This window comes from Zootoca vivipara, chromosome 11 (assembly GCF_965207765.1).
Source record: "Zootoca vivipara chromosome 11, rZooViv2.hap1.1, whole genome shotgun sequence".
Classification (NCBI taxonomy): domain Eukaryota; kingdom Metazoa; phylum Chordata; class Lepidosauria; order Squamata; family Lacertidae; genus Zootoca; species Zootoca vivipara.
In genome coordinates, this window is record NC_142594.1 from 55,482,299 (window position 1) to 55,496,455 (window position 14,157).

Here is a 14,157-nt window from a genome sequence, read left to right on the forward strand (position 1 = left end):
GGTCAAACTCATGTTCGTAGCTTCGAGAACACTGTCCAACCATCTCGTCCTCTGTCGTCCCCTTCTCCTAGTGCCCTCCATCTTTCCCAACATCAAGGTCTTTTCCAAGGATTCTTCTCTTCTCATGAGGTGGCCAAAGTATTGGAGCCTCAGCTTCACGATCTGTCCTTCCAGTGAGCACTCAGGGCTGATTTCCTTCAGAATGGATAGGTTTGATCTTCTTGCGGTCCATGAGACTCTCAAGAGTCTCCTCCAGCACCATAATTCAAAAGCATCAATTCTTCGGAGATCAGCCTTCTTTATGGTCCAGCTCTCACTTCCATACATCACTACTGGGAAAACCATAGCTTTAACTATACGGACCTTTGTCGGCAAGTTGATGTCTCTGCTTTTTAAGATGCTGTCTAGGTTTGTCATTGCTTTTCTCCCAAGAAGCAGGCGTCTTTTAATTTCGTGACTGCTGTCACCATCTGCAGTGATCAAGGAGCCCAAGAAAGTAAAATCTCACACTGCCTCCATTTCTTTCCCTTCTATTTGCCAGGAGGTGATGGTACCAGTGGCCATGATCTTGGGTTTTTTTGATGTTGAGCTTCAGACCATATTTTGCGCTCTTCTCTTTCACCCTCATTAAAAGCTTCTTTAATTCCTCCTCACTTTCTGCCATCAAGGTTGTGTCATCTGCATATCTGAGGTTGTTGATATTTCTTCCGGCAATCTTAATTCCGGTTTGGGATTCATCTAGTCCAGCCTTTCGCATGATGAATTCTGCATATAAGTTAAATAAGCAGGGAGACAATATACAACCTTGCCGTACTCCTTTCCCAATTTTGAACCAATCAGTTGTTCCATATCCAGTTCTAACTGTAGCTTCTTGTCCCACATAGAGATTTCTCAGGAGACAGATGAGGTGATCAGGCACTCCCATTTCTTTAAGAACTTGCCATAGTTTGCTGTGGTCGACACAGTCAAAGGCTTTTGCATAGTCAATGAAGCACAAGTAGATGTTTTTCTGGAACTCTCTAGCTTTCTCCATAATCCAGCGCATGTTTGCTATTTGGTCTCTGGTTCCTCTGCCCCTTCAAAATCCAGCTTGCACTTCTGGGAGTTCTCGGTCCACATACTGCCTAAGCCTGCCTTGTAGAATTTTAAGCATAACCTTGCTAGCGTGTGAAATGAGCGCAATTGTGCGGTAGTTGGAGCATTCTTTGGCACTGCCCTTCTTTGGAATTGGGATGTAGACTGATCTTCTCCAATCCTCTGGCCATTGCTGAGTTTTCCAAACTTGCTGGCATATTGGGTGCAGCACCTTAACAGCATCATCTTTTAAAATTTTAAATAGTTCAGCTGGAATATCATCACTTCCGCTGGCCTTGTTATTAGCAATGCTTTCTAAGGCCCATTTGACTTCACTCTCCAAGATGTCTGGCTCAAGGTCAGCAACCACACTACCTGGGGTGTACGAGACCTCCATATCTTTCTGGTATATGGTATGTCTTATTGGTTTCCTCCAAAAGGCAGCACTGTGATTGCCTCCAAAATGTACCCCTTTCTAGCTAGTCCCCCGTCCCTAGAAATGTAGCTTTCTTCTCATCAGAGCTTAGTCTTGTTTGCTTTAATAAAGAAGTGTTACTAGAGAACCGTCTCCAGCATATGAGGTCAAGAGAGCTGAAATCACAAACCCCACGTCACAACATGAAGCACATTCTCCCAAGACCCTCAGAGAGTTCTGGGAACTCTAGTTCACCTCTCAGAGTTACAATCCCCAACAAACTACAATTCCCTTAACAAAGTAGTGCCCAGAATTCTTTGAGGTGCAGTGTGCATGCAGGCAGAGTCGGATGCTCAGGATTGTATAGGGAGTCCCTGCAGCTTCTTTTAAAGTGACGTTGAGGCACCTGATTTGAGGCCTGTATGAATTTAAAAGACATATTTGCAAATGTTTGAATGCTGTACCAGCCGGCTAAGCATTCAAACTGTTGTTTGTTTATTTTCCTGCTCTCCTTGCTAGGGCCCCTGATTTATGACAAGCAAAAGGCTTTTACTGCCTCTCAGGCTGTAAAAGGTTAAAATTACTGACTGGGAGATGACCCTGCATATTTAAAAAATACAACCCAGCTGCAAATACACTAGTTAAGAGTTGGTAAATACCGGTAAGTAAGATTTATTGTTTAACAGAAAGTGATACCATGAGAGAGTCCTGGCCATTATTTTTCTAAAGTTTAAGGTTTACTGAGAATGTTAGAGCAGGGGTCCCCAGACTACGGCCCCCAGGCCGGATGCGGCCCAATTAGCCTCCCAATCCGGCCCGCGACGACCCCCGCCACCCGCTGCTGCCCGCTCTTACGGCGCGCGGCGCGGCGACGATCTTCAAAATCGGCAAAAAATCGCCGAAAATGCTTTGTGCGCATGCGTATGGGCCTCTCCCAACCCAGAAGAGGTCATTTCCGATGCACTTCCGGGTCGGGGGAGGCCCATACGCATGCGCACAAGCGAGTTTTGGCAATTTTTCCCCGACTGTGTGCGTGTGCGCATGCGCACGGGCGCGCACTCCCCCGCCCTCCGGCCCGCTGCGCGCGCACTCCCCTGCTCTCCGGCCCGCCGCGTGGTTGGCGCGGCGGGCACCGGCCCAAAGCCCGGTAAGTCTGGGGGCCCCTGTGTTAGAGCAATTGGGAAGAGCTAATGACAGCAGCAGCTGGGAAGGAAAGGGGGGCTCATTTCTAAAGAGCCTTTTCAAGCCTCTGCTTGAGGTCTTTTGTACACAAACCTTTTCTGAAAGTTCCTGTTATATTGTATACAATTATAAACCAATGTGCCTTTTATGAGATTTGTTGGCTTAATGGAGTTATGCAAAGGATTTAGAAAGTAAGAAATGTTAGATTCTTATGTTAGATTCTTATGGCTCCTGGGTGTGTGGGAATGCACATCCAGGCTTTTGATTAGATAGAATTTATTACCATAGCCATCTGTTTTAACCATTTTGTTTTAGCCCTTTGTTTTGGAATGCAAGGGCAAAGGTGATCTGGTAATTAAGGTTCCTTGTTTAGGCAAATGTAAAGATCTATGACTACTTGTCTGCCATTTATGATAGAAGGAAATATAGCTCTTTGTCTCCCATAAAAGGTAATAGGAAATGGGTGTATCTTTTATTATTGGCTCTAGCACACAGCCAATAGGAATTTCAACCAAGCTGATTGGACAGAGGCAGCCAAAGGAGGAGCAAGGGGGCTGGACTGAGGAAATATAAGTGCTGACCAGCAGGGCTAGAGCAGGCAGAGCTTTTTGGTAACTATACCACTGTGCCTATCATTTATTTGTCTGACAAATAAATTATTATTTTAATTTCTCTATTGCTGCGTTGAATATTTCATTCCAACCAAGTGTCAACCACAAGCAGGGTGCTACAACGTTTTATTTTAGAGCGAGCTTTTTAATTTTAATATAGGGATAATTAAGGCAGCAATCCTGTACCCACTTACCTGGCAGCAAGCACCACTGAGCCCAATGGGACTGATCACTAAGTAGACTAAATAAAGGGCTGTGCAGTTAAACATGTGATATCAATGGGACTTTTAATCAATGGAAATTATTATAATATATTTTTTAAGTGTGTAACTATGTCTCTAGATTGTGGGTTCATGCACACATCTGCTGGTCCCGTGCCTAAAATGCACGGGTCCAAGCAGTCTTCCATTGTTCTGCTCCTTTCCCAGGGAAAACCTGCTCTTCAGCTCTAACTCGGAGCAATCCGGAGTAAACCCAAATTGGCTCTTGCTCCAATTTGAGTGTGGCAGTGCAGTTCCCCCCAGGCAGGAGGTGTGGAAGGAAGCAGCGGGTCAAGAGAAAGTCTGGATAACCACATGCCCAGCTGTGTTACTACCTATCAGTGAACTAGATCGATTTTAGGACAGCCTAAAACAGCAAAGGCTTCCAGACTGGGACAAATTGCGCATCATTTTCTTGTTTCCCTCACCTCAGCAGCGTACATGAATGCAGCAGCCCAAAAACACTTCAGTCTTATTAAAAAAAAAAGGTAAAGGACCCCTGGACGGTTAAGACCAGTCAAAGGCAACTATGGGGTTGCGGCGCTCATCTCGCTTTCAGGCCAAGGGAGCCGGCGTTTGTCCACAGACAGCAGGACTAAACAGCTTCTGGTGCAACGGGACACCATGACGGAAACCAGAGCGCATGGAAATGTTGTTTACCTTCCCGCCACAGCGGTACCTATTTATCTACTTGCACTGGTGTGCTTTCAAACTGATAGGTTGGCAGGAGCTGGAACAGAGCAATGGGAGCTCACCCCGTTGTGAGGATTTGAACTGCCAACCTTCTGATCAGGAAGCCCCAAGAGTCTCAGTGGTTTAGACCACAGCGCCACCTGCATCCCTTTCAGTCATAGCAAATAAGCACAATGCTTTTTTTCATCATTTGAACTTTCTGTAAACTCATTCAAGGGCAAGGTAAAAGCTCCCATCTGCATTTTACATTTAAAGCAGGCATGTCCAAAGCTCATTTGGGGGGCCAAATTTAGCCCCGCCTGTGGTAGTATATTTCCTAGGGAAAAGCCCCTTAAAAAACCTCAACAACTTCAATCCTAAAAAAGCTCAACAACTTTGGTTGGCCCTTACGGCCCTTCACTTCATCAAATCTGGCCCTCTTTGAAAAATGTTTCCTTCACTTCATCAAATCTGGCCCTCTTTGAAAAATGTTTGGAGACCACTGATTTAAAGCATTCTTATGCCACATTTTCTCCCTCCCCAAAGAATCATGGGAAGTGTAGTTTCTTAAGGGTGCTGAGGGTTCTTTTGGGGGGGGGAGTCAGGACTATTCAGTGGTCTGGCACCGCTATTAAAGTGGCATGAGTGTGCTTCAAATTTATTCTGCAGATGAGGCCCAACTCTTCTGTATCTTTATCCAGATGATCAGAACTGGAATTTAATCCAGGAATCCCCAAACTTCGGCCCTCCAGATGTTTTGGACTACAATTCCCATCATCCCTGACCACTGGTCCTCTTAGCTAGGGATCATGGGAGTTGTAGCCCAAAACATCTGGAGGGCCGCAGTTTGGGGATGCCTGATTTAATCTAAAAGTGCATCACACACACACCCCACGGGGAACCTGCTGCCCTAGAGGGAACCTTGAGGATCTCCGTTTCATTGGAAAGCAAGCCGCTAGTCCTCTTGGTGGCTGAGACCAGATTGAAAACACGGGGAGGGTTAGGGCTCAGAAACCAAGAGGACCGGGCCTTGTTTCCAGCATCAAACAAAGGTAATTCCTCGGCAGTCATCCTGGGGGGTAGGGGGGGGGTGGAAGGCAGCTCAGCAGCGAAAAGGTCTGAGGTTTTCTGCACCACCTCAACCTCTGCCCGCTCTCCTTTCCCGCTGTTACAGGTTGCCTCCCCACCGATATTCAGCATTTACTCCTGATGTTTTATTTGTCACAGCGGTGGTGTAGCTTTTGGGATGACGACATTGCAGGAGATGGGTCTACCCCCAGCCACTGAATGTTTTCTCGCTGCATTTGTTGTCTGCGTGCCCCTCACCCCCCTGCAAGCTTCCACTGTCAGGCAGGGAGACACTCTGAAGTGGGGGGGGGGTTGTTTTACACATTATAGACCAAGTCCAGCTTTGCATGTGCACCCAGTAAAAACTCAAGACTGGTCCCAGTTTCCTGAGGTTAGACCTAGCTCTCTCTCTCTCTCTCTCTCTCTCTCTCTCTCTCTCTCTCTCTCTCTCTCTCTCTCTCTGTGTGTGTGTGTGTGTGAGAGAGAGAGAGAGAGAGAGAGAGCTAGGTCTAACCTCAGGAAGAGAGAGAGAGAGAGAGAGAGAGAGAGAGAGAGATACACACCATTTCAAACACTTTCATGTGTTTGTTTTTTAGATGTTTGGTTATACAGACTCATCCTAGGTGTGCATCTTTCAAAACCACACGAGGCCCTAAGCTCGAGTATGGGAAACGCCAGTTGCCAAATCCTATACAGCCATGAAAATCAGAGGACCTCTGAGCACCAAAACAGGTTCCAAACTGCAGGGGGTTGGACTAGATGACCCTTGGGTACCCTTCCAACTCTATACAGTTCTATAGAAGGCTGATCGCCGAAGAATTGATGCTTTTGAATTATGGTGCTGGAGGAGACTCTTGAGAGTCCCATGGACTGCAAGAAGATCAAACCTATCCATTCTGAAGGAAATCAGCCCCGAGTGCTCACTGGAAGGACAGATCCTGAAGCTGAGGCTCCAATACTTTGGCCACCTCATGAGATGAGAAGACTCCCTGGAAAAGACCCTGATGTTGGGAAATATGGAGGGCACAAGGAGAAGGGGACGGCAGAGGACGAGATGGTTGGACAGTGTTCTCGAAGCTACCAACATGAGTCTGACCAAACTGCAGGAGGCAGTGGAAGACAGGAGTGCCTGGCGTGCTATGGTCCATGGGGGTCACGAAGAGTCGGGCACGACTAAACGACTAAACAACACAGTTCTATGATCCTATGAATAAAAACTGCAACCAGAAATAATTCTCTTTTTTAACGTTTATTTTTAAAAACAGAGTTGGACTGCGCCGTCATGAGATAAAAGGAATTTCTTTTTTAAAATAAAAGCAATGGCATGGGAGGAAAGAGGGACGAGAACGAATAAATATACTTGCGGTGGGATAAAGAAATGCGGGGGTTGGGGTTCGGTGGGGGGGGTGAGACCTGGAAAAGGTGCTTTGCAGTGAAACTGTTCAGAGGCTTGTGAACAGAAGCAGGCCCTGAGGGGAGAAGAGAAAAGAAAAGAAAAGCAGGAGGCTAGAGGCTCAAATAAGTCCCGTGGAGGGCAAGAGGAGCAGCGCAATCTGGCCGCCCAGGAGAAAGAAACAACGTCCTTATTTGTACATACGAGAAGCCACGTTTTAGCCAAAAAGGGTCCATTCCGGGGGCTTCTGCTCAAGGCTAACGTCCTGCTAGAATTGCAATCATTCCTTCCAGATGGGTGGGGGGGGGAGAGGAAAAACCCAATTTGAGACATGGAGGGTAGTGAGCTGGGTTTGGGTTTTGGAATTTGGTTTCTGAGCCTTTAGAACACACATGCGGAAGCTGCCGCCACGCTCCTGCAACCCTCTCCTCAACGAGGGCTAGAAACATCCCTAAGCGAAACCGTCAGATCCTCAGCGTCCGTCTCCGGGAAGTCTAGCGGTTCCGGCCTGCGGCAGACGGCGCCGACCGCGGCGTCCCTTGTCGGTTCCGCTCGTTTTTTTGTTCCACAAAGGCCGATTCGGGAGCAAACCGCCTCCCTTTGGGCGGTGTGTATTTGGGGAACAAGATGGGGCTGCCCATCTGTGGCATTCGCAGAACCAAGCCGGCCTCGTTTCGCTCCCACCGTCCAGCGGTCTTTGCAGCGGCTATGCCCCCCGCGCCGGGCAGAATCAGGAGGCACTGGAGGGGAAGGAGGCTGAGGGGAGGAGCTTTTTTTGCGGGGGGGAGAAGGAGTGCGAGAGAGAGCTGTTCCTCCTCACCCCCGCCGGGCCTTACGGGAGAGGCTCCCCGCCCAGGGAGGGCAGCAGCCTCTGGGCGGGGGGCTCGGCGCTGTGAGTCCTCAGGTGGTCCTTGAGGGACTCCTTGTAGCGGAAGCTCCTCCCGCACTCGGCGCACTGGTAGGGCCTCTCCCCGGTGTGGATGCGCTGGTGCTTGAGCAGGTTCTGCTTGCGGATGAACCGCTTGCCGCAGACGGGGCACTGGAAGGGCCTCTCGCCCGTGTGCAGCCGCTGGTGGTTCTGCAGGTGCTCCTTGCGGCTGTAGCACTTGCCGCACTCCTCGCACTTGTAGGGCCGCTCCCCGCGGTGCGTCATCTGGTGGCGCACCAGGCCCGAGTGGCAGTTGAAGCTCTTGCGGCACTCGGCGCACTCGTAGGGCCGCTCCTGGCTGTGGTGGCTCCGCTGGTGCACCTTAAGGCTCTTCTTCACCCCAAACATCTTCCCGCACTCGCTGCAGCCGTGGGGGCGCTCGGCCGGCGCCTGGGGGGCAAAGAGGCCTTGCAACTCGCTCTCTAACTCAATGGATTTACCCGGTCGGCTCCTGGCGGGGCTCAGGGGCGGCGCGACCGGGCCGGCTGGGCCCACGTAGGTTTCCATCGCCGCCGCCCCGGCAACTCCGGGGGCCTCCCCGTGGAACATGGAATCCCTGGTCCGCGCCGGTTCTTCCGGGCACGAGCGCTGGGTCTCGGCTTTGACGGCCATCGCGTCGCCAGCTGGGGGGGAAGAGAGGAAACGGGCCGCAGTTATTCATCCCGGCCACCGGGGGTGGCAAAGGAAGTCACTTCCACAGGGGGGTTATTCGGTAGAGAGACTGGGAGAGTTTAGCCCAAGGGGCACAGCTCAGGGGCCACCAACAGGGTGCCCATGGGCACAATGGAACCCTTGAGATCTCCCCCCCCAATGGCTCTCACAACACCTCCCATCTCCCCTTATCCTGAGGTGGTGAGACCCTTTTCTCCTTTGAGAAGGATAGAGAGCTGAAGGAGGAAGTTGAAAGAGGGGCACTCTTTCCCACTTCCTCCTCCTGCTCTATGGGCATTTCAGGTTTAATGCCGCTAAAAGCACATTCTTTGTCTGCTACTAAGAGATTTAGGCAGAATAACATAAATATGTACACACTCTCAGGGGTTGGCTGATCTGGAAGAAGAAGGACTAGATTGAGGAGGGTTGGACTAGGAGACCCTTGGGGTCCCTTCCAACTCGACAGTTCAATGACAGTTGTCCGTGGGGTGTTGCCTACAGCACTTGTTCATAAACCCAATTGTACCATAGCGGCCTAGTCTCCCGTTTTCCCCGGGAAATCCCCGTTTTTCCAGCTGTTCCTAGCTGAAAAAACGATTTTTTTTGTTTCCCCCCGGTTTATTCTGGCGTGGCGCCATTTTGGAACTGGGCGGAGCATGCTCAGAAGCGACTTTTGATGCTGCTCTGCCCAGTTCCAAAATGGCGGCAGTGCTACTTCTGCTATTTCCGGCCCAGTCCCTTATTTCTCTGACAGCAACTTGGCAGGTTTGAATTGTACCCACGTGCCTAAACTGTTTGGACGCCCCAGCACAATTCATTCACATCGTTATTCTACAATGTTTATAAAGCACCTACATTTTCTAAGTGATGTACAGAGACAGTTCCTGCTTGAACAGGGGTCCCCAGACTACGGCCCGGGGGCCGGATGCGGCCCAATTAGCCTGCCAATCCGGCCCGCGATGACCCCCGCTGCCCGCTCTTACGGCGCGCAGCGCGGCAGCTCTCTTCCGGGTTGGGAAAAAAGCGCTGAAAATCCTTTGTGCGCATGCGTATGGGCCTCTCCCGACCCGGAAGAAGTCATTTCTGGTGCACTTCTGGGTCGGGGGAGGCCCACGCGCATGTGCACAACGGATTTTCGGCGCTTTTCCCACCCTGGAAGTGCGCCGCCACGCCAGTAAGCGCCCGTGCGCATGCGCACGGGCGCGCACTCCCCTGCCCGCCGGCCCGCACAGGCCCGCGCTCCCCCGCCCTCCGGCCCGCCGCGCGATCGGCGCGGTGGGAACCGGCCCAAACGCCGGTAAGTCTGGGGACCCCTGTGCTTGAAGGTTCACAATCTCATGGACGTGACACAAAAGGAAAAAGGAATGGGGAGGGAAGAGGAAAGAGGGAAGAGACCTAGCACCGCAGAGTTGAAAGGGACAAGGGTCATCTAGCCCAACCCCCAACATGGGGCTCGAAAGCAAGCAATGAAGCAGCTGCTTCTTCCCTGGCTGATAGGGTGGAGCCATAATAGTCTCCCCCGTGTCATGATTATATTTCTGGAAGGAAGGGATTGCAACTAGAACTGATGCAGACATGCTCCTCCTAAAGGCTGCTCACCTGCGCCGGGGCCCGTAAGGATGTCTCTCTCTGCCGACTCCCAATGCTCCCTGACGCACGGTTCCTCTTGCTTAATCCACGATAAGAAGTCATGGGCAGACATGAGGCCCTCGGCACCTTTGGGAAGAGAACCAAACAAAACACTTGAGAAGAAGGCAGCCCTCGTGTCGGCCAGGCGAACGAGAACCTCAGCATGGCCGCCCGAACCCTGGCGCAGCAGAGGTCAAAGCCTGTCCATCAAAAAGATTGACCTGTTCTGGCCTTCCCCAACCAGGCGCCCAGCTTCAGCTGTTCTGCACTACAACTCCCATTAGCCCAGCCAGCACGACTGGAAATTTCCAGTCCGAAACATCTGGCACAGGTTGGCCTGTTCTACAGGTGAAACTCGGAAAATTAGAATATCATCGAAAAGTGCATTTATTTCAGCAATGCAACTTAAAAGGTGAAACCAATATATGAGATGGATGCATGACATGCAAATCAAGATATGCCAAGCCTTGATTTGTTATCATTGTAATTATTTGTCGTTAGGCGGGTCAATAATAAATGGAATGTAATTAATGAAATGTAATAGCGATGTTTATTTTTGTATTATTGTAACTATTTGTTTTATTACTGTGGGATTTCCAAAAGGAAGCATTTGTAAAAAATAAAAATAAAAAAATAAGTTGCATTACTGAAATACAGTAAATGCACATTTCAACGATATTCTAATTTTCCGAGTTTCATCTGTACTAAAAAGCGAGTCTCAAAAAACAAGATGACAATGGAAGCCCTATAGAGCAGGGACCCCCCCAAGCTGGTACCCGCCAGATGTTTTGGACTACAACTCCCATCAGCACCCAGGCAGTTGGTGAGAGTGACCGTCCAACATGTCTGGAGAGCACCAGTTTGGTTCAAATGACAAGAAAGAAGTTAGGGGGAACTTTGGGAGACTATTAGCTGGCCAGCCAGTGGTGGAACGGACTCCCTTGGAAGGTGGATCATTGAAGGTTTCTCAGCTGGGGTTGGGTGGCCATTTGTTAGGGATTCTTAAGCTGCGGTTCCTCAGGACCACAATCCCTCTTTCCATAGGAACCTACCCAGACCCTGAGATCATCTTTTGAGGCCCTCCTTCGTGTGCCTCCTCCTCGAGAGGTCAGGAGGGTGGCAACACAAGAACAGGGCCTTCTCTGCAGTGGCTCCCCGCCTGTGGAATGCTCTCCCCAGTGAAGTTCGCCTGGCTCCTTCATTATACACCTTTAGGCGCCAGGCAAAAATGTTTTAACCAGGCCTTTAGTTGATCCGATTTACATCCTATGCCCTTTCAAAATGTGTTTTTTTAAGGGGGTGGGTGGGCTATTGAGTTGTTGTTTTCATTTTCACTATGTACTTTTTTATTTTATATCTTGATTTTATTCTGTGAACCGCCCTGAGACCGCCGGGTATAGAGCGGTATATAAATAATAATAATGATAATGATGATGATGATGATGATAATAATAATAATAATAATAATAATAATAATAATAATAATAATAACAATTCCTGCATTGCAGGGGTTGGACTAGATGACCCTTGGATCCCTTTCCAACCCTTCTGTTCTACAATCCTGCAGTCAGGCAAATCACCTGAACAAGGATCTGTTGGCATCCCTCTTTCCTCTGTGAACTGGCCTCCCCCTGCAAAGGGCTCCTCTTGCTTGATGCGGCTCAGGACGTCCGGCGTGCAAATCAAGGGTTCTGTTAACAGGAGGGAAAGGACAGAGGAAGAGATTCTTTAACAGGCTTGCCGACCCAAGGGAGATCCCTCTCCGCCTTCTCCAAATTTCAGGTGCAGAAAACCTAACCTAAAATTCCACATCTGGTAAACATAAGGAAACCTCAATTGGAGGTTTTTTTAAAAGCAGAGGTTGGATGGCCATCTGCCAGGGATTCCTTAGTCGTGATTCCTGAACTGCATCGCAGCGGGTTGGGCTGGATGACCCCTGGGGGTCCCGTCCAACGCTACAATTCTATTATTCTATAAGAAGGCAGTGGTTGCTCCCTTCTGAAAGGAGGGAAAAGGTAACCACTCTTGCCACTATATGAGGTGCTGTTGTGTCCGCAGGTATCTTGTTGGGGACATCAGCAGAAGAGCAATTTTTTCTTTTCTTTTTGAAAACAACCAAGCTTCCGTGCTTGGATCTGAAAGCTGCTTTTCTGACAAGGGAGCTGGAAGGAGATTTATGATAATTGAGAGGCTGTACAGCCCATTTAGGCAGCCGGGAGTGTCTCCTGTGTGCAAATATTATTTATGACTCTTGGTTGCTGGATAGGAGTTTTGAGAGGGGCTGTCAAGATGGAAGACCAGAAGAAAATTATGGGACCCATAATCCTGATCTATGCAGCTAATCAATATGAAATCAGTTTCTAATTGGTTTGGAAATTCCTGACTGGTATACAGTCGTACCTCGGAAGTTGAACTCCTTGCAAGTCGAACGCTGCAAATCCGGAAGTGAGTGTTCTGTCTGTGAACGTTCTTTGGAAGCCGAATGTCTGACACGGGTTCCGCGGCTTCCAATTGGCCGCAGGAGCTTCCTGCGGCCAATCGGAAGCTGCGCCTTGGTTTCCGAATGTTTTGGAAGTCGAACGGACTTCCGGAACGGATTCTGTTTGGCTTCCGAGGCATGACTGTACTAAGAGAAAGTCAGTCAGGATGGAGGACTGATATAGAACAGTTTCAAAAGCTGGTAGCTTGGTAAAGACGCAAAAAGAATTAGGCCACATCTGCGCTGTACTTTGGAGTTCTGGCTTTCCGCAAAAAATCCTGGGAACTGTAGTTTGTCAAAGGTATACCTGAAGGAGCATCTCCACCTCCATCGCTCTGCCCGGACACTGAGGTACAGTGCCGAGGGACTTCTGGCGGTTCCCTCGCTGCGAGAAGTCAAGTTACAGGGAACCAGGCAGAGGGCCTTCTCGGTAGTGGCACCCGCCCTGTGGAACGCCCTCCCACAAGATGTCAAAGAGAAAAATAACTATCAGACTTTTAGAGGACATCTGAAGGCAGCCCTGTTTAGGGAAGCTTTTAATCTTTAAAAAATTAGTGTATTTTAATGTTGGAAGCCGCCCAGAGTGGCTGGGGAAACCCAGCCAGATGTGCGGGGTATAAATATATTATTATTATTATTATTATTATTATTATTATTATTATTATTATTAAAGGTGCTTCAAGTTGTTATGAGACCCCTGATTCCCTCACAGAGCTACAATTCCCAGATTTCTCCAGGGGAGGGGGAGAGAGAGAGCCTAAATTTTAAACTACTCTGGGAATTGTAGCTCTGTAAGTAGAGCATTGCACCCGGCGAACTCCCATTTGCGCCAGCTGGGCCGATTCTGCTAGGCTGTTTGATATGCAAATGGGCGTTAAATGATATGCAATGGAGACTTGCAAATGAGCTGCAGCCCTATTTCATTTGCAATGGCCCATTCTGCACCTGCCCTGGCAATGAACATGGGTTTCATCCCTGCCAGGGTAGATAAGATTTTTTTGATTTAAATCAGATTTTGTAAAATCTAAATTGGATTTCAAATTAAGATGCTTTTGGAGGAAAAATATTTCGAAAGATTGTTTTCTATTTAAGTTGCATTATAGTCCAAAGGCTATTAATCAGGAAATAAGGATTTGTTTTAAGTTTTTCATGTGCGCTAAAACTCAGTCTGTTTTCTTTTTAAATCGTGTAACCACATCAGTTAACAAACATGGATACATATGCTATAACGTTATTGTTTTAGTTAAATAAATTGTTTAAATTGTTATTAAGGAAATGATCATTTTTCTCCTTCCAATGAAGTACAGCAGAAAAGTTGTGCAAACAGAAACAATAATTTCACAATTATCTGTCTATGTGTTTCTAATAGTATAACCAAATCAGTAAATTTTGATATAAAAAGGTAAAGGGACCCCTGAGCATTAGGTCCAGTCGTGACCGACTCTGGGGTTGCGCGCTCATCTCGCATTATTGGCCGAGGGAGCCGGCGTATAGCTTCCAGGTCATGTGGCCAGCATGACAAAGCCGCTTCTGGCAAACCAGAGCAGCACACGGAAACACCGTTTACCTTCCCGCTGTAGCGGTTCCTATTTATCTACTTGCATTTTGACGTGCTTTCGAACTGCTAGGTTGGCAGGAGCTGGGACCAAGCAACGGGAGCTCACCCCGTCACAGGGATTCGAACCGCCGACCTTCTGATCAGCAAGCCCTAGGCTCAGTGGTTTAACCCACAGCGCCACCTGGGTCCCTAATTTTTTGATATATAGTAACTGTAAAAACTACTCTGAAAAACTAC

General features: G+C 48.7%; 1 protein-coding gene across 1 annotated transcript; it reads right to left on the reverse strand.

The window, feature by feature from the left end:
• Window positions 1-6,515: 6,515 nt before the first annotated feature.
• Window positions 6,516-11,569, reverse strand: LOC118092376 (zinc finger protein 777; the record flags this gene model as incomplete). Its single annotated transcript, XM_088653882.1, is given in 3 exon segments — window positions 6,516-8,226; window positions 9,854-9,970; window positions 11,464-11,569. Coding segments are annotated over 3 exon segments (942 nt in total), but the record flags the coding sequence as incomplete, so codon positions are not given.
• Window positions 11,570-14,157: the final 2,588 nt, after the last annotated feature.